Here is a 25556-nt window from a genome sequence, read left to right as displayed (position 1 = left end):
TAGGCCTAGGATTCGAAGTGTTCCATAGTATTTCAAAACATGTGGGAGATACTAGTTTTAGAAGGACAAGCTTTGTGTACTTTTAAGTTTATCTAGTGATTGCTCATTTCTTGCTATGCAGACAAACCATTAAAACTTCATCCCTAAAAAAAGAAAAAAAAAAAAAAGAAGAGAAAAACCTCATCTCTTTAGTCTCCAGAATGTAAGGCAACTTTTAAAACATGACCTTTAAAGACTAGCTCCATTATTTGCACTGAGACTTTTATTGAAGACCTGCTTTCACTCACTACATCATTGTATGATATAATGTAAACATTTGAGTTATTGAGAGTTAAGAGATACACAAGACATGTTTATCTAATCACTTGGCTAACGTTTTATCATTTTGTTATTATGAAAAATTCGCAAGGTCAAATTTTAAACAAAATCATATAAGAAAATAAGAATGGGGCTTTAGGTAGTTATTTTTCTAAGCAAAATAAAGAGCTGTCACAGTTCAGTAAAGCAGTACAGCAAAAAAGTGCACAAATGAAAGGAATGCTGTTCTCAAGCATCACTATGGTATCTATGGCAAATAGGCAGAAGTTGCCAAGTTTAACTCAGTTCTTCACCATTTACTAGTTTATTTATAAAATAATTCAGTTTTTAAAATAATTGTACACATCTAACCCTTCCCCCTTTTTTGGTGATTTTAATCCTAGGTGACATATGGAAGGAAACCTTAATATTTTTCTTGATACCATTTGCTTTTGTCTCATTACTTGTTTTGTTAATAACTTGCCTGCTTTTGTATAAGCAAAAAAATTTGCTGAAAACGGTAAGTTGTATGACATTACAATGTTTAGTCTGAGATAGTAGATAAAAAATATTTTGCATTTAGAACTGATGGACCTACATTTTATAATTTTGCCTGTACACTGTGAGTGTTCGTTGATGTTGTGTAGACTATGATAATGTCTTCAGGGAAAGTACAGTAATTTAAAAAATCAACCCTAAAAAGCTACGTTTTGGGGTGGATTTACTTTTGAATGAAATATAAGAATAATGCTTTAGAACATGAAACACTATTTACCTCTAGATAAAGGAAAAATATGAGAATTACAGGAGAAAAGCAGGATTGGGGAAAGGAAAGAGTGACTTAAAATGGACATAGACTGAGATATACTACTAGTGTGCCACAGGCAAAAGATCACAAAGATTAAAAAAACTTGGTGCGTACCCTGCAAGAGCTCACACTCTAGTTAGAGGAGCTAGAATCTATACAAAAAAAATAACCTTCATTATGAGCTGATTTTAGCTGATTGCTATTTGAGTTATACAGATAATGCTATAGAATTTCAGAAGATGGAGGGACCACTATGGGTTGGTGAGCTTTAAGGAGGAAGTGTGACTTGGAGAAAAAATATCTTAATGCCAAGTCTTTTAAAGATAAAGAGAACTGTGAATGTGTGTGAAATGTTTTGCTTTATTTCTCTGCTGAATGCTTTTTTGTCTATTTCTCTGAGTTATTAATCTAAGTGAAATAGTTTGTGTTATTAATGACTGTTAATAATGGAGTCCTTTCTTAATTTCAGATTTTTCATACAAAAAAAGAAGCCTTTTCTAATCAGGAGATACACTGATGACTCAGTAAATTCCAGGCTTATGGCCAAATGTTAAACAAGAGTCTTATCAAACTGATTTTTTTCCCCAAATGTTGAATAAATCTTATCTTGAAAGCATTGTTGTATTTAAGTAGGCATTAGATTATTAAAATCCTCAACTAGTAGCAAATTATCTGAATCCTATTAACAGATTTTTTTCTTGTTAAAAACAAAGTTCAACCAATTAAATTGACGATCTAATTGGCTTTATTAGATGATTTATGAATCAGGCAGTATCCCTTCTAGCAAGTAGAGGGGTGCTCTGAGGGGTTGTACAAAACAAAAGGTTTTTATAGGAAGAAGGATGGGCAAGGGTCCTATTAGCAAAAGAAAAAAAAAAAAAGATTATTTTTAGGCCAAGACATCTTTTTTGAGGGGGAAGGGAAAGGAAAGGGTTTTATCATGCAGATTGCCTCTTCTTCCTCTTAGGGGATGTAGAGGGCCCATGTGGCAGATGACCTCATTGGTGCTGACCAGAAAATTCCAGGCTGGTTGATTAAGATTACATTTCTGGGGAAGGTCAAAACTGCAGTTAGGTTAGTTGTTAAATCTAGGATTGGTATCATGGGCTTTAGCACAAGTTATGCCTTTTTGGGCCTGTGGTTTTTCTCTTTAACATTCCTCAATCCAAGATGAGAGTGCTGCATGTAGAAAAGTCAAGGGAGGGCTCAGAATCTAATCTGTGATGTATTCATAAAACAATGTGATTTTGTGACTTGCACTGAGCCATAGAGATATTGTCAAATCTTGGAAGATGAGATTCTAGTTTTTTTTCACATTGCACTTGGGATGAAATTATTCACCATGAATAAGGTTGTTTGGCTTTAAAAATAACCTGTGGAGAGGATTAATAAGAAGCAAGAAGTTTTAAATACATTCATAGTCTAAATGTGTGCTTCACATTTCCTCAAAAGGTGGGAAGAATGCAGTGCTTAAAAGGCTGAAAATAATGAAATGACTAGAGATCATATTCGAAATATTCAGATATCACAAACTACACAATACAAGCCTGAGAGTTTCCTATACTAGTTGGCAGGCAGTATTTCCTACTTTCTGGTGGTGTGATTTTTTTTTTTTTTTTTTATTAGTTCAGAGACCAAAAGGCACAAGCCTCTGAAATCAGTAAGAAGCCTTTCAAAGTATATGCAAACTTCAGACTAATTGACAGTTGACTTCTAGGAGAAGACGTGGCAACCTAGTTATAGACAGTTACTTTAAAATTTAGAGAATAATGACCTACAGATTACAATCAAGTTTTAATTTGGATCAATATCTAGTATTATTCATAATAGTTCTACTCTGTGGTCCACAGACCAATAGAGTGGGCATTACCTGGGAGCTTATTAGAAGAAATGCAGAATTCAGGCCCCAACCCAGATGTACTCAGTTAGCAATCTGCATTTTAACAACATCCCCAGGTGATTCATTTGCACATTCAATTTGAAAAACACTAATATATTGCAGTATTCTAGAATGAAAAAGACTAAAATAATATAATGGAGAGGTAAGCCCAGGGGCAGAGTAACTATAGCTTTGACTATCATTGGCACTGATCATCTATCTCTAAAAGGGGGAAAAAGAGCTAAAACTGAGATGTAAAGCAGAATACCATCCTCTACTATCACTTGTGATCAGTGATAGGATGCACCACCATTTCCTCAAGTAGACCTATCCTTGTTAAACATTAAAACCCCCAAGGTAATATGAATTAAGACATAATATGTTTGGCAAATTACTCTCAATTCAGGGCTTGCTAAAGTTCTTAGTGTGTTAAGGGATTGTGGGGAGGAAGAAGGAGTGTGGAGGGGAGAGGTCATGGCAAGGCAGGTAAATCGCAGGCAATCCCATCCTTGGAGGCTGAGTGGGTCTTTGGGACCTAGTATTTCAATTCCCCTGTTCAGAACATGCATAGCAAGCTCTTCTAATCAAAGATTTCTGGAATCCCTGCCATAAACTTAGCAGTCCCTACCAGAATTGCCCCAATAAACTGGCTATGACAACCATGTGGCACCAAATCTGGACAGAGCTGGACCTTGCAAAAGGACCCCTGGAACTCCCGGCCTGCTAGCTGTATAGGTTTATTAACCATTAAGTAATGTGACCCCAAATTTCTGAAATTGAATTTTTTGAAATTGAATTTTTTGAAATGGCTCTCTCTCTTTATTTTTGTTTTGCATTATGATAGAGTTTTAAGGTACTGAATATTTCCCAAATGCTTGGTATATACAGAGTGCCTTAAGCCATGGTCCCCCTCTTGGCCATCTGTCTTCTGCCACCTAGGGCTGCCCTAGCCCCTTACTTTGAAACCCCTCCCCTGGGCTATGCCAGCAACTAAGGAATAATACCTTTTATATCAGGAGTTCCCTAGGATCCTACTCTTGGGCAAAAGTGAGTGAGGATCCTTCATGGATATGTGTCCTGTGCAGTTACACAGGGCCCTACTCCTGGATGCTTGGAAGGGCCTCAGCCATGGTTTAATGATCTGCTGTCACCATCTTGAAAATTTTAATCATTTTTGAAGAAGGGGCCCCATAGTTTACTCTTTACTGTATCCTGTTATTTATGTAGCCACTCCTGAGAGCCAGCATCAGTTCTGATTTAGTTTTCTCAGGATGTACCATTAAAACATTTTGGACATCACCCCTGGTTTTTTATATCAGTAAATCAATAATTAGAACCTTAGAAATCACTCACCACCCACCCATGCATCCATTCATTTGTCCATCCTTCAATCCAGTTCAACATTTATTGCACAATACCATATTCCAGACACTGTGATAGTCACTAAAATAGCCATCCAGCCTGAGACAGTCATTTGCTTGAAGGGGAGAGAAGTGACATTTATTGAGTGTCTACTATGAGTCAACTTCTATGCTAGGTGCTTTATATAACACTATTTCAATAGTCTTTCAATCCTCATCACAATCTGAGAGGTATATAAAGTGCCCATGTTATAAATAAGGAAAAACTTAGGTTAAATAATACATTTAAAGTGTTAAAGCTAGAATGGGAATTCATTATTATTTCCATGCTCTGAACAGTCCTAGGTTCATTCACTCTAAAAATAAGTTATTTGAAAAAGCACTCCTAGATTGGTGGCATGAGGAGCTCGATGGAGCCTCTCTATCAGCAAAACAACCATAACTGGTAAAAATTATTTTAAAAAAACAAATATTTGAAGTATCTAGAAATTGCTCTAAAAGCCTACAGCAAATGGAGAAACATTTACTCAAGAAAATCTGGTAAATCTTGGTAAGATCAGCTAGAGTCTATGGCGTTTGAACCGTGAACTATTCCCTACCTCCCACCTTTCCCAGCTCAGTGCAATGGGAACTCTATTCCAGGTGGGTGTAGCTAATAACACGGGACTTGCTCTTTTTCCAGATTTCAGTTTAAGACAATGACTTCTCCCCAGGAGGGGTTGGCCACCAGCATTCTTTATCCTTCCCAGCTCTGTTGCAGAAGCTCTTTTCCAGGCAAGAGAGATCGGAGGCTCCCTTCCTCCACCCAGCTCACATGCATAGGACAGAAACTCTACCCCAGGCATAGTAAGCTGAGAATACTAGGCTTCAATAATCTTCACACCAGTTTCCCTGTAGGGCAGAGGTTCCATTCTGTGAGAGACAAACCAAGAAGACCAGCGATGCCCCATCCCCTCCTGCCTCCCAGCCTAGAGTCTTGCTTGTAACGGGTGGCACTGCAAGAGTAAAAGTTCCTGCCCCCATCTCTGGAGCAGTAGCACAGAGGTTCTGCAAAGGGTGAGAGTCAGGCCATAAGAACAGAGAGCTGTGTAGCTCTCCCTGACTTTATTTGGAATAGAGACTGAGGAAGTTCAAGTCTAAGGGTGCTGTAAAGAAATGCAGATTTTGCTGGTGAGGAAACATAACACAAAAAGGCAGAAGAGGAGATAGAGCTATATAACCTTTCTATATGTCACTGTCTTTAAGTTAGTATAAATCTGAAGTAGATCTAATAAGTTAAGCTGTATACTGAAAGTCCACTTAACCACTAAGAAAATAAATATAAATACAGAGAACAATCTTTACAGTAATTCAAATGCTACACTGAAAACATTTACAAAATGAAGGCAATAAAGCGGAAAAAGAAAGAGCAAAACATGAGTCAGAAAAAACAAAAAGTAAAATGACAGTCATAAATTCAATCATATTAATAATGACATAAAAGAAGGCTATATGAGGGCTATATGTACTCATTATTTCCCAGTTCCTCTCATTGGACAAGAGTTTGAGAAATGTACATGTGAGTGTGTACGCATGCGTGTGTGTATCCTCCTTATATACCTCAGGCTCTGCTATGACAAAATGCTGGATTGTCCCCAACCCATGTGAATAACTTTCGCAACCTGCTCAGACTCTCTGACACCCCACTCCAGGCCACCCTTTCACAAACATGCCCCCCTTACCCTGCTTGGGCTTTGATATTTTGTGCTGGGACTCCCCCATGTGCAGATACTCTCCTTGTTCCACTCAGCCTCTAACTGCCCACACAGGTATGCCCCACCTCCATGCATGGATGCCCTCCTCACCTTGCTTGGCCGCTAACTTTCTACACTAGCCTGCCTCCCCTTTTTGGATTTCCTCTTCTCTGGACTTAGGCTCTTACTCTGCATGCCAGGCCAGCCTCCTATTTAATATCCTCCTGACTAAACTGACTTCTTGTGTCAAGCTGCTCGGCTCTGTGAATGCCTCTTAATCACACTTGGCCACTGACTGCCCATGACAAGTCCTAGCGTGGTCATCCTGTTTACCCTGCTCACGTTCTGACATCTCATACTACACACCTCCCTCCCCTGCTTTTGTGGATCTTATCACCTCACCCTATTTGAGTTCTGACTCCCCATACTAGGCTACTCTGACTGCATGGGTATTCTCTTCACCCCCACTTCACCTCTAACATATCGCTCTGGGTCACTATGGTTCCACTCCTCCCTGTCATGGATGCCTATCTTGATCTATCTCACCTAATTGCTTTATGATGAGCTGCTCAGCAAGAGGAAGAAGGGGAAGGAAGGGGGGTCTTGAATCTGGAAGGACAAGTGGGCATTGCCAATCAAAGATAGATAAAGGGTATTTTGGGTAGGGAACTTATATGTGAATTATGAGGTATAGAAAAATAAGTTTTCAAGCTTATATTTTTGCCAGAAGGTTACTAAATAATTGCATCACAATTTGTTGAACAAACTCTCTTCTCCCGATGCAAAATGACACCTTTATCATATACTTAATTTGTATGCGTATGTGTGTGTGTGTGTGTGTGTGTGTGTGTATCTTAGTCTGCTTGGGATGCTATAACAAAATACCACACACTGGGTTACTTATGAACAACAGAAATTTATTTCTCACAGTTCTGGAGGCTAGAGGTATAAAATCAGGGTACCAGCATGGCCAAGTGAGGGCCCTTTTCTGAGTTGCCGACTTCTTTTGTATTCTCACATGGTGAAATGGGGCTAGGGAGCTATGTGGATTCTCCTTTGTAAGAGCATTAATCCCCATTCTTGAGGGCTCCACCCTCATGACCTAAGCATCTCCCAAAGGCCCCACCTCCTAATATTATCACACTGGACATTAGGTTTTCAACATGAATTTTGTGGGGACACAAACATTCAGACAAGAGTTGTGTGTGTGTGTGTCTGTGTGTGTGTGTGTAGTTGAGTTTATTTCTGGGCTCTCTTCTTGCCTAGTGAGCTGTAAGTCTAATCATGTACCAGTACTAGTCATGTACCAGTACTTCTCTATTTAACTATGTAGTCTAATAATATGCTTTAATATCTAGTAAGGATAGCCCTCCATGCTCATTAGTCTTCTTTTTCAGAAGTTTCCTGCCTCTTCTTAAATGTTTATTTTTCCACATATATTTTAGAATTAGCTTGTTTTATTCCCCACACCAATCATATTGGTATTTTTGTTGAGATCTCATCATAATTATAGAATAATTTGTGGGAAAATTGATATCTGTACAAAGTTTTTCCAATCCAAAAAAATAGGTATCTTTCCATTTTGTCAGGTATTATGTTGTGTTTTTCAGTAGCATTTCAGAGTTGTCTTCAAATAGCTATTGCATGTTTCTTGTTAAATATATTCCTAAGTAATTATCTGTTTGTAGCTTTTGTAAACGGTGTCTTCCATTATAAATGTAATTGGTTGTTAGTATATAGGAACACTTTGTTTTATATATTGTTATTTTTACCCAGCCATCTTGCTCAATTCCTTTAAAGTACAGTTGTCCCTCGTTATCTGTGGGAGATTAGTTCCAGGACATCCCGCCCCCACCACAGCAGATGCCAAAATCCACAGATGCTCAGGTCCCTTATATAAAGTATCATAATATTTTAGTTTTTGCATATAACCTACACACATCCTCCCATATACTTTAAATCGTCTCTAGATTATTTATAATACCTAATACAATGTAAATGGTATGTAAATAGTTGTAAATACAATGTAAATTCTATGTAAATAGTTGCCAGCACATCATAAATTCAAGTTTTGCTTTTTGGAACTTTCTGGAGTTTTTTTTTTTTTTTTTTTTTAATCCACACTTAGTTGAATCCTTGGATGCGAAACCCATGGATAGGAAAGGCCAACCGTATATAATAATTTTCTCTTGGGGTCTCCAGATATACAATTATGTCATCAGCAAGTAATGCTAATGTTACCTCCATCACTCTAGTTTTTAAAAATAAACTTAAAAAAATCTTAGAACAATTTTAGATTTACAAAAAAAAGCAAAGATAGTACAGAGAGTTCCCATATATCACACATATTATTATTAACTAGAGTCCCTACTTTATTTCTAAGATTTTTCCTACTAAGATTTCCTTAGTTTTTACCTAATGTCCTTTTTCTGTTCCAGGAACCCATCCCAGATCCCACAATACATTTAGTAACCATGTCTCCTTAGGCTCCTCTTGGCTGTGACAATTTCTCAGGCTTTCCTTATTTTTTATGACCTTGATAGTTTTGAGGAGTACTAGTCAGGTATTTTATAAAATGTCCCTCAACTTGGATTTGTCTGATGTTTTTCCTATTAGCCTGGGACTATGGATTTTGGGGGAGGAAGACCACAGAGGAGGAGTGTCCTTTTCATCGAATGATACCAAGGTTACATACTATCAACATGACTTGTCCCTGTTAATGTTGACCTTGACCACTTGGCTGAAGTAGAGTTTGTCAGGTTATTCCACTGTAAAGTTACTCTTTTTCTCCCTCTCCATATTGTTGTATTTTGGGGGAAGGAAGTCACTCTGTGTAGCTCAATCTTAAGGAATAGGGAGTTATACTCCACCTCCCTGAGAGCAGAATTACCTACATAAATTATCTGGAATTCTTCTGCATGGGAAATTGGTCTACTCTCTCACGTTTGTTTATTCAATCATTTATTTCTATCAATGTGAACTCATAGATATTTATTTTATACTTTGGGGTCTCATCCAATATTACTTTATTTATTGTGTTGCTCATATTGTTACAGCTTTGGCCATTGGGAGGTCTTTCCTGTCTTCTTTGACATAACTCCATCACTGTGGGGTTTTTTTATTTTTTAGCACTTCCTTACTTTTTGACACAATAAGCTCCTCCAGGCTCATCTTCTATATTTCCTCTCTGAGCCCTAGAATCAGTAATTTCTCCAAGAAGCCTGGTTACTTTTATTGGAAAATAGTATTAGGAACCAAGATCTGTGCTTATTTCTATGTTGTTGTTTCTTTCAGATTTTGGGAGCATCATTTCTTTTAGACCATTTCAGCTAACAGAACAAAGAAATATATGTGTGTATACTCATATCTCATAATCATATCATATACTCAAATCATATTAGTTATATACACAGATATCTATAAATATTTCTATATATAAATATTTCTGTTTAAAAGTTATACTGATATATCCAACACAGTGATTGGACAGGTAACAGTGATTACCACGTGAATCACTTTGCTATCTATAACCTCCCACTCCAACAGTGAGAAACCTGTCTCCCAGCATCTGCCATCTATTTAATTAGTTGTTAAGTTCAAGTATACATGTATAACAATATCAGGATTGTTAACCTGTACCCCCATGAGAAAGAACATTATCAACTAGAGTACAGTGCTTTTTTCTTTCGCTTTTAGTCTTACAAACTCTGATCATTTCCCAAGTTACTTGTCAGCACCGTTTTCCTCCACCCCTTAGTGAGGTTGTTTCATACATTTGTAATATAGTTAGATTGTTTAGTCAAATTCTGCATTCCATTCTCGATGTCAAAATATTTTTTTTCATATGCATACATTAAGATTCACTTTTTGTGCTGTAAAGTTCTATGGGTTTTGACAAATGTGTAATGTCACGTATTTACCATAACATCATACAGAATAGTTTCACTGCCCTGAAAAATCCTCTATACTACACCTGAACCCCTGGCAACCACTGATATTTTTATTTATAGCTTTACCTTTTCCAGAATGTCATATAATTGATATCATGCAGTGTATAGCCTTTTTCAGACTAGCTTATTTTACTTAGCAACATGCATTCAAGTTTCATCCATCTCTTTTCATGATTTGATAGCTCATTTCTTTTTATTCCTGAATAATAATCTGTTATATTGATGTACCATAGTTTGCTTATCCATTCAGCTATTAAAGGACATCTTGGTTGCTTCCAGTTTGTGTGTGTATGTGTGTGTGTGTATGTGTGGGTGAGAGAGAGAGAGATTATGAATAAAGCTGGTATAAAGTTTGTGTGCATGTTCTTGTGTGGGTATTAGCTTTCACATCAGTTGGTTAAATATCTAGGAGCATAACTGCTAGATCATATGGTAAGACAATGTTTAGCTATGTAAGAAATTGCTTCCAGAGTGACTGTACCATTTTGCATTCCCACTAACAATGAATGAGAGTTCCTGTTGCTCCTCATCTTTGCCAGTAATTGGTATTGTCAGATTTTTGGATTTGACCATTCCAATAAGTGTGTAGTGGTATCTCATTTTAATTCACAAGTATACTTTAAAAAGTTATCTTATTTCCATATTTCCACTGTAGCATTTACATTGTGTTTTATTACCATAATTTCCACAGGTGTTTTATCTTTAATCTTATGTTTAAATAGATCCACTGCTCAATGTTTAAATAGATCCACTGCTCAACAAAACTTCTGCTGCTGTTTATACCATCAGTTCTTACTTTGCTAAATTTGTCCTCTAATAATTTTTTTCATTTATATTGGAAAATATTTATTTCTAATTGAACAACACTGTCCACATTTTCTTTTCCTGAGTTTAATGCTTCTACACAAAAGTTTAAGTTCAGCATGAACTTCTCCCACTTTTTATTGTTTGTTTTGTTTTTTGTCTGAGTGTCCAAAGGAGTCTTTCTGTTTCTGAAATCCAGGAACTTTACTAGGATAATGTCTTAATGTCTGTTTTTCTTGGAATGTCATGTGTTCTTTAACATATAAATTCAAATATTTCTTTGAATTTAAGGAAATTTCCTAGTATCAAGCTCTTGAACAATTTTTTCTCATCTAATTTGTCCTTCCCTTTTTCTGGGAAACCAATTATGTATGTGTTGGATCTCCTAGTTATGTCTTAAAAAGTCAACAGTTTCTTTCTAATTCTTTTAAATTCTTTTCCATTTTTTAAAAACCACTTTTCTCAGGTCAGTCTTCCTATTTCTTTCAGTGATTTTAATTATGTTTCTATTCCTTTTTGCTGCTTCCAAAATGGCCTTAATTTCTGTGATAGTTTAATTTTTTTCTTCTACTTTCCTGAACTTTTCCAACTCATTTCAATCTTCTTCTGTCATCTTAACCTTTCTTGAGAATTTTATTTTGTGTCCTTTATTTTTTTTAAAGACAAGGTGTTTTTTCCATTCACGTCTTTGAATTCTTAGCTATATGTTTGGTCATGATTTGCCCCTGTTTCACAGCAATATGTTTTAGTGAATACTGTTCATCTACTATTTGTTTACCTTTTTCTTCTTTCTTTTCTTGTAGCATATTTGCTACATATATGGTTCCTTTAAAATTATAATTTGGCAGGTTCCCAAACTCCACGAGGACAGGAGCTCCTTTGTTCAGGACGCTGCCCTATGTGTCTCTTCATCTGGCTGTTGGAAAACTGCTGTCAGGCAAGGAGTCTCCTCCATTCTGCCTTATTGTAATTGACCAAAAATCTATTTCATGAAAGCCATCAAAAGACAAGAATCAAACGGTTCCTGGACCAGCATTTGTATCCAGAATTCAATTCTAATGGCACTGCTTTAGTCGTTAATTTCCATCACAGCTGTACATAATGGGCTTTCTCAGACTTCAATTCATGATTCCTGGGAGAGCTGTGAAAAAAAGAGAACCTGGTCTTGGTGCTCCAGCCTGATGTCAGGCCTGAGCCTCCAAGGTGGGAGAGCCAAGTTCAGGAGTTCAGGACATTGAACCACCAGAGACCTCCTGGACCCATGTAATATCAATTGACAAGAGCTCTCCCAGAAATCTCCATCTCAATGCTAAAAGACCCAGCTCCACCCAATGGCCAGCAAGTGCCAGTGCTGGATGCCCCATGCCAAACAACTAGCAAGACAGGAACACAACCTCACCCATCAGCAGAGAGGCTGCCTAAAATCATACTAAGTTCACAGACACTCCAAAACACACTGCCAGATGCGGCCCTGCCCACCAGAACACAGGCACCAGTCCCCTCCACCAGGAAGCCTACACAAGCCACTGAACCAACCTCACCCACTGGGGGCAGACACCAAAAACAACAGGAACTAATAACCTGGTGCCTGCAAAAAGGAGACCTCAAACACAGTAAGTGAAGCAAAATGAGAAGACAGAGAAATATGCAGCAGATGAAGGAGCAAGGTAAAAACCCACCAGACCAAACAAATGAAGAGGAAGTAGGCAGTCTACCTGAAAAAGAATTCAGAGTAATGATAGTAATGATGATCTAAAATCTTGGAAATAGAATGGAGAAAATACAAGAAACGTTTAACAAGGGCCTAGAAGAACTAAAGAGCAAACAAACAATGATGAACAACACAGTAAACGAAATTAAAAATTCTCTAGAAGGAATCAATAGCAGAACAACTGAGGCAGAAGAATGGATAAGTGACCTGGAAGATAAAATAGTGGAAATAACTACCACAGAGAAGAATAAAGAAAAAAGAATGAAGAGAATTGAGGACACTCTGAGAGACCTCTGGGACAACATTAAATGCACCAACATTCGAATTATAGGGCTCCCAGAAGAAGAAGAGAAAAAGAAAGGGACTGAGAAAATCTTTGAAGAGATTATAGTTGAAAACTTCCCTAACATGGGAAAGGAAATAGTCAATAAAGTCCAGGAAGTGCAGAGAGTCTCATACAGGATAAATCCAAGGAGAAACATGCCAAGACACATATTAATCAAACTATCAAAAATTAAATACAAAGAAAAAATATTAAAAGCAGCGAGGGAAAAACAACAAATAACATACAAGGGAATCCCCATAAGGTTAACGCTGATCTTTCAGCAGAAACTCTGCAAGCTAGAAGGGAGTGGAAGGACATAGTTAAAGTGATGAAAGGGAAAAACCTGCAACCAAGATTACTCTACGCAGCAAGGATCTCATTCAGATTTGACAGAGAAATTAAAACCTTTACAGACAAGCAAAAGTTAAGAGAATTCAGCACCACCAAACCAGCTTTACAACAAATGCTAAAGGAACTTCTCTAGGCAGGAAACACAATAGAAGGAAAACACCTACAAAAACAAACCCAAAGCAGTTAAGAAAATGGTAATAGGAACATACATATTGATAATTACCTTAAATGTAAGTGGATTAAATGCTCGAACCAAAAGACATAGACTGGCTGAATGGATACAAAAACAAGACCTGTATATAGGCTGTCTACAAGAGACCCACTTCAGAACCAGGGACACATACAGACTGAGAGTGAGGGTATGGAAAAGATATTCCGTGCAAATGGAAATCAAAAGAAAGCTGGAGTAGCAATTCTCATATCAGACAAAACAGACTTTAAAATAAAGACTATTACAAGAGACAAAGAAGGACACTACATAGTGATCAAGGGATCAATCCAAGAGGAAGGTATAACAATTGTAAATATTTATGCACCCAACATAGGAGCACCTCAATACATAAGGCAAATGCTAACAGCCATAAAAGGGGAAATCAACAGTAACAATCATAGTAGGGGACTTTAACACCCCACTTTTACCAAGGGACAGATCATGCAAAATGAAAATAAATAAAGAAACACAAGCTTTAAATGACACATTAGACAAGTTGGACTTAATTGCTATTTATAGGACATTCCACCCAAAACCAACAGAATACACTTCCTTCTCAAGTGCTCATGGAACATTCTCCAGGATAGATCATATCCTCGGTCACAAATGAAGCCTTGGTGAATTTAAGAAAATTGAAATCATATCAAGTATCTTTTCCGACCACAATGTTATGAGAGTAGATATCAATACAGGAAAAAAACTGTAAAAAATACAAACACATGGAGGCTAAACAATACACTACTAAATAACCAAGAGATCACTGAAGAAGTCTAAGGGAAATCTAAAAATACCTAGAAACAAAAAACAGTTAAAACCTGATGACGCAAAACCTATGGGATGCAGCAAAAGCAGTTCTAAGAGGGAAGTGTATAGCAATACAATCCTACCTCAAGAAACAAGAAAAATCTCAAATAAACAACCTAACCTTACACCTAAAGCAATTAGACAAAGAAGAACAAAAAAACCCCAAAGTTAGCAGAAGGAAAGAAATCATAAAGATCAGATCAGAAATAAATGAAAAAGAAATGAGAGAAACAATAGCAGAGGTCAATAAAACTAAAAGCTGGTTCTTTGAGAAGATAAACAAAATTGTTAAACCATTAGCCAGACTCATCAAGAAAAAAAGGAAGAAGACTCAAATCAATAGAATTAGAAACGAAAAACGAGAAGTAAAAACTGACACTGCAGAAATACGAAGGATCGTGAGAGATTACTACAAGCAACTATATGCCAATAAAATGTACAACCTGGAAGAAATGGGCAAATTCTTAGAAAAGTACAACCTGCCGAGACTGAACCAGGAAGAAATAGAAAATATAAACAGACCATCACAAGCACTGAAATTGAGACTGTGATTAAAATCTTCCAACAAACAAAAGCCCAGGACCAGATGGCTTCACAGGTGAATTCTATCAACATTTAGAGAAGAGCTAACACCTATCCTTCTCAAACTCTTCCAAAATATAGCAGAGGGAGGAACACTCCCAAACTCATTCTACAAGGCCACCATCCCCCTGACACCAAAACCAGACAAAGATGTCACAAAGAAAGAAGACTACAGGCCAATATCACTGATGAACATAGATGCAAAAATCCTCAACAAAATACTAGCAAACAGAATCCAACAGCACATTAAAAGGATCATACACCATGATCAAATGGGGTTTATCCCAGCAATGCAGGGATTCTTCAATATATGCAAATCAATCAATGTGATACACCATATTAACAACTTGAAGGATAAAAACCATATGACCATCTCAATAGATGCAGAAAAAGCTTTCAACAAAATTCAACACCTATTTATGATAAAATCTCTCTAGAAAGTAGGTGTAGAGGGAACCTACTTCAACATGATAAAGGCCATATATGACAAACCCACAGCCAACATCATTCTCAATGGTGAAAAACTGAAACCATTTCCTCTAAGATCAGGAACATGACAAGGTTGCCCACTCTCACCACTATTATTCAACATAGTTTTAGAAGTTTTAGCCACAGCAATCAGAGAAGAAAAAGAAATAAAAGTCATCCAAATTGAAAAAGAAGAAGTAAAGCTGTCACTGTTTCCAGATGACATGATACCATACATAGAGAATCCTAAAAATGCTACCAGAAAACTACTAGAGCTAATCAATGAATTTGGTAAAGTTGCAGGATACAAAATGAATGCACAGAAATCTCTTGCATTCCTATACACTAATGACGAACAATCTGAAAGAGAAATTAAGGAAACACTGCCATTTACCATTGCAACAAAAAGAATAAAACACCTAGGAATAAACCTACCTAAGGAGGCAGAAGACCTGTATGCAGAAAACTATAAGACACTGATGAAAGAAATTAAAGACGATACAAAGAGATGGAGAGATACACCATGTTCTTGGATTGGAATAATCAACATTGTGAAAATGACTATACTGCCCAAAGCAATCTACAGATTCAATGCAATCCCTATTGGACTACCAATGGCATTTTTCACAGAACTAGAACAAAAAATTTCACAATCTGTATGGAAACACAAAGGACCCTGAATAGCCAAAGCAATCTTGTGAAAGGAAAACGGCGCTGGAGAAATCAGGCTCCCTGATTTCAGCCTACACTACAAAGCTGCAGTAATCAAGACAGGATGGTACTGGCACAAAAACAGAAATATAGATCAATGGAACAGGATAGAAAGCCCAGAGATAAACCCACACACATACTGTCAACTTATCTTTGATAAAGGAGGCAAGAATATACAATGTAGAATAGACAGCCTCTTTAATAAGTGGTGCTGGCAAAACTGGAGAGCTACCTGTAAAAGAATGAAATTAGAACACTTCCTAACACCATACACAAAAATCAACTCAAAACGGATTTAAGACCTAAATCTAAGGCCACACACTATAAAACTCTTAGAGGAAAACATGGGCACAACACTCTATGACATAAATCACAGCAAGATCCTGTTTGACCCACCTCCTAGAGAAATGGAAATAAAAACAAAAATAAACAAATGGGACCTAATGAAACTTAAAAGCTTTTGCACAGGCAAAGGAAACCATAAACAAGACGAAAAAACAACCCTTAGAATGGGAGAAAATATTTGTAAATGAAGCACCTGACAAAGGATTAATCTCCAAAATTTACAAGCAGGTCATGAAGCTCAATATGACAAAAACAAACAACCCAATCCAAAAATGGGCAGAAGACCTAAAAAGACATTTCTCCAAAGAAGATGTACAGATTGCCAACAAACACATGAAAGAATGCTCAACATCATTAATCATTAGAGAAATGCAAATCAAAACTACAATGAGGTATCACCTCACACCAGTCAGAATGGCCGTCATCAAAAAATGTACAAACAATAAATGCTGGAGAGGGTGTGGGGAAAAGGGAACCCTCTTGCACTCTTGGTGGGCATGTAAATTGATACAGCCACTATGGAGAACAGTGTGGAGGTTCGTTAAAAATCTAAATATACAACTACCATGTGACCCAGCAATCCCACTACTGGCCATTTGCTCTGAGAAAACCATAATTCAAAAAGAGACATGTACCACAATGTTCATTGCAGCTCTAGTTACAATAGCCAGGACATGGAAGCAACCTAAGTGTCCATCATCGGATGAATGGATAAAGAAGATGTGGCACATATATACAATGGAATATTACTCAGCCATAAAAAGAAATGAAATGGAGGTATTTGTAATGAGGCGGATGGAGTTAGAGTCTGTCATACAGAGTGAAGTAAGTCAGAAAGAGAAAAACAAATACAGTATGCTAACACATATATATGGAATCTAAGGAAAAAAAAAAAAAAGATCATGAAGAACCTAGTGGCAAGACGGGAATAAAGACACAGACCTACAAGAGAATGGACTTGAGGATATGGGGAGGGGGAGGGGTGAGATGTGACAGGGTGAGAGAGTGTCATGGACATATATATACTACCAAATGTAAAATAGATAGCTAGTGGGAAGCAGCCACATAGCACAGGGAGATCAGCTTGGTGCTTTGTGACCACCTAGAGGGGTGAGATAGGGAGGGTGGGAGGGAGACACAAGAGGGAAGAGATATGGGAACATATTGTATATGTATAACTGATTCACTTTGTTATAAAGCAGAAGCTAACACACCATTGTAAAGAAATTATACTCCAATAAAGATGTTTAAAAAAATAATTTCATTTGTGAAAATATGGACTTATTCCAGCATGGTAACTACTGACTGGAGTTTGCGTATATTTGGCATGAAGATTCAGAGCCCCCATAAAGCTGACTACATCAGGCTATTCTGTGTATTGCCAAAACAACCTGTGATAACAATGTTGGTGGTGCTGCTGGGCACTGTTGTAGCTTTTTATGCATTTCAAAGTATGTTCATAAACATGCCTCTAATTGTTTCTTACAACAAACCTATAAGGTACATAGGATTAATCATAATGAGATGAAAAGACAAAAAAAATTAAAACCTTGGCTGGGATTTTGTATCTCCAAATATTAGTTAGCCCCACACCAGTGCTATGGTAGCTTCTTGAGAGAGCTGAGAAGACACTCTGTGTAAAGGAGAGCTGTATATTAGTAAATTAGGCTTTGTGCATCCCCAGCACCAAGCTGGGATGGTACAATTTATTCATTCTCTTTTTCAACAATATTTAATGAGTGCCTTCAATGTGTTAATTTCTGGGGATACAAAGTGACCAAAAATAAACAGGACCTTACTCCACGGAGCTTGCAGTTTAGTGAGACAGAGAAACCTAAATAATTGAAGAAATAACATGTAGCTTATGATGAGCATTTTGAAGAAATAGTGTGCTATGAAGTTGTTTATGTGGTTGTTTGTGTTTAGTAATATTTTGAAAAGAGTGCTCAGGAAAGCTCTCTCTGATGAAATCTGAAAAGTGAAAAGGAGTGAGCCATGGAAGGAATGGCGGGAAAAATGTACTGTAAGCAGAGGGAATAGCAAATACAAAGTACCAGGAATAGGTAAATGCTGGTATTTTGGAACCAAAACAGCATCAACCTTGTTGGTGTGTCACTCATGTGTTTGCACCTTCTTGTAAGAACAACTATTTTGAAATAGTGATAAATTCACAGGAAGTTGCAAAATGATGTGCAAAGAGGTCCCATGTACTCTTCATCCAGTTCCCCTCAGTGGTAACATTCTGCATACACATAGTACAATATTAAAGCCAGAAAACCAACATTGATATAAGCTACATAGCTTATTTCACCAGTTTTACATGTACTCGTGTGTGCACGTGCACGCACGCGTGTGTGTGTGTGTAATTCTATGCAATTTTTTCACAATTTTATCAACATTCAGAACTGTTCTATCACCACAGAAATCCATAGTGTTACCCATTTTTAGCCACATCCATCTCTCCTTCTCTGCCCCCTGTCCCCAGTCCTTATCCACTGGTGAACCACTAATCTATTCTCCATCTGTATAATTTTGTCATTTTGAGAATGTTGTTTAAATGGAATCATATAATATATAGCCTTTTGAGATTAGCTTTTTTCACTCAGCATAATTTTTTGAGATCATCCAAGTTGTACGTATAAATAGTTTGTTATTTTTTATTCCTGAGTAGAATTACATAGTGTAGATGTATAACAGTTGTTTTATTGACTCACCCACTGAAGAACATTTGGGATGACTCCAGTTTTTAGTTATTATGAATAAAGATGCTATGAATATTCATATACAGGACTTTATATGAACATAAGTTTTAGTTTCTCTATAATTAATTTCCAAGAGTGCAGTTGCTGGATCATACAGTAGTTGCATGTTTAGTTTTACAATAAACTGTCAGTCTTGTCTAGAGCACCCATACCATTTTTCATTCCCACCAGCAATGAATGAATATTGTTTCTCTGTATCACTATTTTTTATTTTAGCTATTTTGATAAGTATGTAGTGCTATCTCATTGTGGTTTCAATTTACATTTCCCTAATAATAAGTGACGTGGAACATTTTTTCACGTGCTTATTGGCCATCTTTATATCCTCTTTGGTGGAATGTCTCTTTATGTCTTTTGCCCATTTTCTAATTTGGTTGTGTTCTTACTGCTGAGTCTTGATAATCCTTTATACAGTTGACCCTTGAACAACATGGGTTTGAACAGTGTGGGTCCAATTATACATGGAATGTTTTCAGTAGTACAACACCATTTGTGTTTGGTTGAATCTGTGGATGCAGAACTGTGGATATGGAGGAAACATGGGTATGGAGGGTGAACTATAAGTTATATGCAGATTTTCAACTGAGCAGAGGGTTGACGCCCCAAACCCCCACATTGTTCAAGTATCAACTATATATTCTAGACATGATACCTTTTTTTGGATATGAGGTTTGCAAATATTCTCTCCCAGTCTGTAGCTTGTTTTTACATCTCCTTCACAAGGTCTTTCTCAGAGCAAAGTATTTTAATTTTGTTGACATACAATTTATCAATTTTTCCTTTTATGGATTTTGCATGTGGTGTCATGCCTAAGAACGCCTCATCAAGCTCTTGGTGCTGAAGATTTTCTCTTATTTTACCTTCTAAAAGTTTTACAGTTTTACATTTAAATCTATGATCCATTTCAAGTTAACTTTGTATAAGTTGTGAGGTTTAGTTCAAGGTTTGTTAATTTTTTTATATTTATATTTTGGGTGGTGGTTAAGCAAATTGTGTCTCCTTGCAAACAGGTGAATGCCTTGACCCCTCTCAGGGCATTGGTTATATGGAGAACACGTCAGAAGGGTCAGTCAACAGAGTCAAATCCAAAAGGATTATACCCTGAGAAGGGAATAATTTGAACTCTATTTCCTCTTCATACAGATAGCTCCAATCTTTTGCAGAAGGCCTTAAAATATTCTGGACTTTGGCCATCTTTACCAGCACTCATTTTCAGAATTAAGCATGTGAGGTAGTTGGAAGAGTGGGCTGTGGGATTGAAGTTCTTCGTAGAAACTTCTAGATAGCATAGTAATTAATGAGAAAATTGGGACAAAAGAAAGTTAAATGACTTGGGAGGATTACCTAGTAAGTCAGTTGTGGAGGGGAATGGAAGCCATTACTCAACTTTAGAGCTATATCCAATATACTATCCTATAGTAAATGAATAGGTGCTCAGTAAATATTCTTGAAGTGGCAAGAAAGAGTAAAAACCTTGGTCTATAAAGGAAGACATAATGGCATGAATGAAGTGTTTTCTCATTCACTCTCTCCACCAGTCAGAAAATTAGCTTGCGCTATTTTCCATCATTTAAAGAATATAAAAAAATTCTTGTAGGTTTTTTTTTTTTTTGGCTGTGTCGGGTCTTAGTTGTGGCACACGGGGTTTCATTATGCATGTGGGATCTTTCTTTGCGGAGTGTGGGCTTCTCTAGTTGCGGTGCTCAGACTTCTCTCTAGGTGTGGTGCATGGGTTCAGAAGTTGTGGTGCACGGGCTCTCTAGTTGTAGAGTGCGGGGTCTAAAGCGTGCAGGCTCAGTAGTTGCAGCACGTGGGCTTAGTTGCCCCGTGACATGTGGGATCTTAGTTCCCTGACCAGGTATCAAACCTGCGTTGGAAGGCAAATTCTTAACCACTGGACCACCAGGGAAGTCCCTGTAGTTTGATTTTTTTAATGTCTTATATGAAATAATTGCCTGAGCTACCAATTTCAAGGGAACTTGGTCTGCAACTCAAGTTTACTGTATGCAGTTAGAATTCCAAACTGATAAAGTAAAAAATTTTAAGGCAAAACAGTGTTTAAAACATGATGCTAGCTAAGAAAGAAGAGCTGAGGTACAGATTTGTACTTTTTCAAATACTAAATTAAAAGATGTCTGCAAGCTATTTCCTGTAGCAGACACCATCAGTTTGGAAAGTAACTTTCCAGAACAAGAATTGTTTTACTAATTAATAACAACTCCATGTTTAAAGAACAGAGAAAGGCACTGGAAAATTGCATGTTGCTGAGGTGTGTGTTATCCTGTCTGAGGTTGGTTCATTCAGCTATTGAGAACATGGTGTTAATGAGGCCAAAGGCACAGGCCATTTTCCAATATGGGCCAATGCTATGAACTGAATGTTTATGTCCTCTCAAAATTCATATGTTGAAATTCGAATCCACAATGTGATGATATTAGGAGATGGGGCCTTTGGGAGGTAATTAGGTCATGAAAGTGGAGCCCACATGATGGGATTAATGCTCTTATAAGGGGAGATGTGAAAGAACTTGCTTCTTTTCTCTCTCTTTTTGTGAGAATATAACAACAAGAAGGTCATTTGTGAATCAGGAAGCATGCCCTATCAGACACTAGATATGCTGGTGCTTTGGTCTTGGACTTAACCTCCAGAACTGTGAGAAATAAATATTTGTTGTTTAATCCACAGTGTATGGTAATTTGCTATAGCCACCCAAACTGACTAAGACAGCCAGTAAACTTCTCTCTCTTACATAACACAGACTTTCCCTCATCCCTCCTTAGCTCTCTGGCCAGTATGTACCACTGGCCGTACTTGATATACTATGTAGCAATTCCCATGAAAATGAGAGCACTTTTAAGTGCAGATAATTTTCCTTGGTTGTAAAATGGATTTTGTGGTTAGTGTTAAAAAGTGTTCTTTGGATTAGTAAAACACCTACATGTGCTCTGTGGAACTTCGGTCTGCTGGATGTTAGTAAGTGTTCCATAGAAAAAGCATTCTGGGTTCAAATAACTGGGAAATTCTGGTTAAGCAAAGTTAAATCTTTTTGTTTTTTAACTGCAGGACTTGGCAGAGCCTTTATTATACTACATGTTGTGGCTCTCAGATAGTAACATTCAGCATTTTTCAAATTTGTTTAATTGGGAAATTACTTTTTAAAATCCACAAATAAAGCTATTTTTAATCTAGCTTCATTGAGGTATAATTAACATACAACATTGGGCATGTTTAAGGTATACAACTTTAGGGCTTCCCTGGTGGCGCAGTGGTTGAGAATCTGCCTGCCAATGCAGGGGACACGGGTTCGAGCCCTGGTCTGGGAAGATCCCACATGCCGCGGAGCAACTGGGCCCGTGAGCCACAACTACTGAGCCTGCGCGTCTGGAGCCTGTGCTCCGCAACGGGAGGGGCCGCGACAGTGAGAGGCCCATGCACCGCGATGAAGAGTGGCCCCCGCTTGCCGCAACTGGAGAAAGCCCTCGCACAGAAACGAAGACCCAACACAGCCAAAAAATAAAATAAATAAATAAATAAGGTATACAACTTTACAATGTGTGGATTTGACACACATGTTCCAAAATGATTACCATCATAGCCTTAGCTAATACCTCCATCACACGACATAATTACCACTTTTTAAAAAATTAATTAATTTAATTTTGGCTGTGTTGGGTCTTTGTTGCTGTGTGCAGGCTTTCTCTAGTTGCAGTGAGCGGGGGCTACTCTTCGTTGCAGTGAGGGGCTTCTCACTGTCATGGCTTCTCTTGTTGCGGAGTACAGGCTTTAGGCGTGCAGGCTTCAGTAGTTGTGGCACATGGGCTCAGTAGTTGCGGCTTGGGGGCTCTAGAGCTCAGGCTCAGTAGTTGTGGCGCACGGGCTTAGTTGCTCCGTGGCATGTGGGATCTTCCTGGGCCAGGGCTCGAACCCATGTCCCTTGCATTGGCAGGCAGATTCTTAACCACTGCACCACCAGGGAAGCCCCAATTACTACTTCTTTATTGTGGTAAGAACATATAAGATCTCAGCAACTTTCAAGTATTTTATGCCATATTATTAATCATAATCACCATGCTGTACATTAGATCCTCAGAACCTATTCATCTGATAACTGGAAGTTTGTATCCTTTGACCAATATTTCTCTCTTTCCCTCACCCCTCAGCCCCTGGTAACCACCATTCTACTCTGTTTCTATGAGCTTGGCTTTTTTAGATTCCATGTATAAGTAGACCACCACTATTTATATCTCCTAAGAGAGTATTTCAAGGACAAAACAGTTTGAGATATGTTAATAACTCCAAAGACCTGCCCACCTGAAAAGTAAGGTAATGCTAACACTGAAGGCTAGAGTATTACTCAGGAGGAGATAGTCATTAAGGAAGGGCACTTGTGTTTCTTGGGCACACAGAGGTTTAGATTTGTTTACTGCCTGCTTAACCAAAATCTTTGATTCAATCTGATGCTGAATGAGAAACAAATTGTCCTTCAGTGTCCTTAAGGATGGAAAAAAATGTTTAGAAGTTGACAGCAAGTACATAAGACAATAAAAATAGACTGCTGATGATGGAGTTCATACCGGCTTCAAGTACTGTGCAGTCAACAGCTGATGCGACTATGGAAAGAGTGAGATAGATAGATGGGTAATCTGTCCTCTGCTCACTTCCCTAGCCAATCTTCCTCTTCTTGCCCTGTCTTTGCCAAGTAGTCAGACCCCAGAATTCTGTTCTGAACACTGTTCTCTTCCCTTCCCCTTCCTTCCGTTCCTTTCTCCTCCATTGTCTCCTTGTGTAACCTCATCCATTCTCTTGGCCTTGGGTACCACCTCCCATTTCTGGGTCTTCATTCCAGAGCTTTGACCCGAGCCCCATATCTGCATCTCTATTCAAATGTCTTACAATCACCCCAAACATATCTCCAAAGTCTAACTTCCCCTCCTTCAAACCCACTGCTTCTACTTCTGCTTGGAGCTGTGTGAAAAGGAAGTTCACAGGCAGAAGATGGGAAGGGTTGGTGCTGAGAACATGATCTGAATAGGAATGTGAAAGCAACCATCTCCAGGCCCCTTCTAGATGCTGGTTTAAAAAGAGAAGTGGAGAATTAGAAGTCTGTAACCAGGGACAGCCCAGGGTCAGAGATCCTATGATTTCCTGTTTTGAGGGAGTGGTTGGAGAGAAAAGGGGAGAAAAGGGAGAAATCTGGCTGAGACAAAGACATAATTTTTCTTAATAGATGTACATTCCTGGCAGGAGGGAGCTCAGGAACTCAGCCCCTCTATTCTACCTGAATGTAAAGAAACAAGGATCAGATGAGGCAAAGAGAATAGCAAGGATGTTCTTTTATTTACTTTTGACAATCCAACAGCTGTGACAAAGTGTCTAGGACAAAGCAAAGCCATTGGCAAAGGAAAAAAATCAATTTATAAAGTCTTCAGATTTCAAGATATTTTGAAACACTGTGCACATACCTTGGAAATGTGTTGTTGTGTTTTTTAAATTTTTCCCTCTAGATTAATAGATTTGGTTGTGGTGGGAGGTTTGTGACTGGTGTGGGTTTGGCGGTATCCTATTCAAAGCAAGGGATAACATTAGGATTAATTAACATCTCTGAGACCAACATTCCAAATGGGAGAATAATACCACTTACTTTTCTTTCTTGAGGATTAAATAACCACATTATGTAGTATTTCACAGATCACAAAATAAGAGCTCAATAAATGTTATGTTTCTCTTTATTTCTCTCAGAAGATGTAAAATGATGCACTTCCACCAGAACACAGGATATGGATGATGCAGGAGACAATTTACTTTGTGAGGACTGCACTGCAAATATTCAGGGCAAAAGAGAAAACAATGCCCGGGCAAAGTGAACCTCCTTAAAGACACAGGATCTGATTTTTGAGTTTGTGAGTGTTTTTTTTTTCTTTTAAATTTACACTAAAACCTTAAGTACTTCCCTACCATCCACGTTATCATTTGCACAGACATTGGAGAAATATGCTCAGTGAAAGAGTCCATAAGCTAAATAGTAATAATCAAAATAACAACAGCTAACATTTGGTTTACACTTATGTGCCAGCGTGCAAATCACTTTAGATCCATTATCTCATTCAATTTCACAATAACCCTGTTTGGTAGCCTCTGTAATTGTCTACATGGGACAGCAAAAATTATTTATAATCATTTGCTGCCCTCTGAGGAAGGGGGGGCTACTAACAACTGGAGGGTCCTTTGTTTGCTGAGTAGGTTTTTGAGCGTGGGTATGTGAGTTTGGAAGTGCCTAGACAGAGATAACTCTGTGGATACTGCCAACATAGAGATTATACCATTTAACAAATAAAGAAACTGAAGCTTAGAGAGGTTAGTTTAGAAACTTGCTCAAGGTCAATAGCTAAGAAGCAAAGGAGCCAGGATTTAATCCCTGTTCTATAATATCCCAGTACCTACAATCTTAACCTTT

The 25556-nt window shown here is 37.8% G+C and overlaps 1 protein-coding gene across 1 annotated transcript in view; it reads left to right on the top strand.

The window, feature by feature from the left end:
* IL13RA2 (interleukin 13 receptor subunit alpha 2) overlaps positions 1-24873 on the top strand; it is a 68778-nt gene extending 43905 nt beyond the window's left edge. Inside the window, exon 9 of the mRNA XM_059911229.1 lies at positions 24845-24873. Coding sequence (XP_059767212.1) covers positions 24845-24855 — 11 coding nt within the window. The 3' untranslated portion in view covers positions 24856-24873. The remainder of the gene's footprint in view (positions 1-24844) is intronic.
* Positions 24874-25556: the final 683 nt, after the last annotated feature.

This window comes from Balaenoptera ricei, chromosome X, assembly GCF_028023285.1.
Source record: "Balaenoptera ricei isolate mBalRic1 chromosome X, mBalRic1.hap2, whole genome shotgun sequence".
Classification (NCBI taxonomy): Eukaryota; Metazoa; Chordata; class Mammalia; order Artiodactyla; family Balaenopteridae; genus Balaenoptera; species Balaenoptera ricei.
Note: the sequence above shows the minus strand (reverse complement) of the source record. Positions and strands in the feature narration are given on the sequence as shown.